At 38.7% G+C, this 1,428-nt stretch overlaps 1 protein-coding gene across 1 annotated transcript; it reads right to left on the bottom strand.

The window, feature by feature from the left end:
- Positions 1-239: 239 nt before the first annotated feature.
- On the bottom strand, positions 240-1,178 carry LOC106822838 (olfactory receptor 6C2-like). Its single transcript, XM_014828199.3, has one exon. The coding sequence runs from the start codon at positions 1,176-1,178 to the stop codon at positions 240-242; it is 939 nt and encodes a 312-aa protein (XP_014683685.2).
- Between the last annotated feature and the right edge of the window lie 250 nt (positions 1,179-1,428).

Below are 1,428 nucleotides of genomic sequence, written 5' to 3'. Positions count from 1 at the left end.
GGAATCTCGTCTGGAAGTAGGAATTGACAAAACCCTTCTGAATAAAATAAACTTAAGAAGAAATAAATAGCTTGATTTGACTTTTGGATTATAAGAGAAAAATGTTCTTGGGGGAAGATTAACTTGATAAATCTAAAGAATAAACTAAGGAACCAGTTTAGCAAATTCATGAATATTGCTCATGGATTATTCAGATTTAAATTTAATTTAACTTAACCTCAAAAAACATCAAGAGTCTCTCACTTATTTGTGAGAAATACAATTCGTTTTACTGTGTCTTTAAAGGCATCTTTCACTTGCCTGTTTCGAAGTGTATAAATGAACGGATTAAGCACAGGGGCGACTGAAGTAGTGAGCACAGACACCACTTTATTGATGGCCACTCCTTCCCTTGCTGAGGGTTTGATGTAGACGAAGATGCAGGTGCCATATGTGACAGAAACCACAATCACGTGGGAAGAACAGGTGGAAAAGGCCTTTTTCCTCTGTTGGGCAGAGGGGAATCTTAGAATGGTCTTGATGATGTATGTATAGGAGAGGACTACACACACTAGAGTAGTAATGAGTGTCAGCACAGCAAAACTCAGAATAACTCCCTCTATTAACACTGTGTCTGAGCAGGTTATCTGTAAAACAGGAGATGCATCACAGGCAAAATGATCGATTATGTTAGAGTCACAGAATTCCAGCTGGAGGCCCAGGCCAAAAGGTGGGAGGATGATCAACAGGCCAGCAAACCAACAGGAGAGAACAAGTATAGTGCAGACTCTGGTGTTCATGATGGTCGTGTAATGCAGGGGCTTACAAATGGCCACACAGCGGTCGTAGGACATGGCGGCAAGGAGAAAAAATTCTGTTGCTCCAAAGAGGACAACAAAAAATAATTGGGTGGCACAAGCATTATAGGTAACAGTATTATCTCCAGTTGTGATAGTATACAGGAATCTGGGAATACAGACAGTGGTGAATGAGACTTCTAAGAAAGAGAAATTTCGGAGGAAAAAATACATAGGAGTTTTAAGATGGGAATCCAAAAGTGTGAGGGTGATAATGATGAGGTTTCCAGCCACACTCAACACGTAGGTGAGAAACAAAAATACAAAAAGCAGAATTTGTAGTTTTGGATCATCTGTCAATCCCAACAGGATGAATGTTGTTACCGCCGTGTGATTTCTCATCCTTGCCTTGCTCCAAGTCGAGAGTGATTCTACCTGATGAGAGCAGTGCCATAAAAAGTTAGTATTGGAACCTGAACAAAGACATCCCAGCAAACTAGCTTAAATTCACTTTCCTCTTTTACTTAATAATCAATTTGTTAACATAGGACATCTTACTAGGAGACATTTTAGAAAATACCTAATATGGATCTTATGCTTATAATTCTGTGAATAGAAAGTAAATATACAAAGATATCAAATAACAACAAAA

The sequence above is a fragment of the Equus asinus genome, chromosome 22 (assembly GCF_041296235.1).
Source record: "Equus asinus isolate D_3611 breed Donkey chromosome 22, EquAss-T2T_v2, whole genome shotgun sequence".
In the NCBI taxonomy this organism is placed as follows: Eukaryota; Metazoa; Chordata; class Mammalia; order Perissodactyla; family Equidae; genus Equus; species Equus asinus.
Note: the sequence above shows the minus strand (reverse complement) of the source record. Positions and strands in the feature narration are given on the sequence as shown.

Excerpts from the sequence above, each read along its gene's own strand:
- LOC106822838 (XM_014828199.3), bottom strand. The coding sequence starts at position 1,178 with ATGAGAAATCACACGGCGGTAACAACATTCATCCTGTTGGGATTGACA.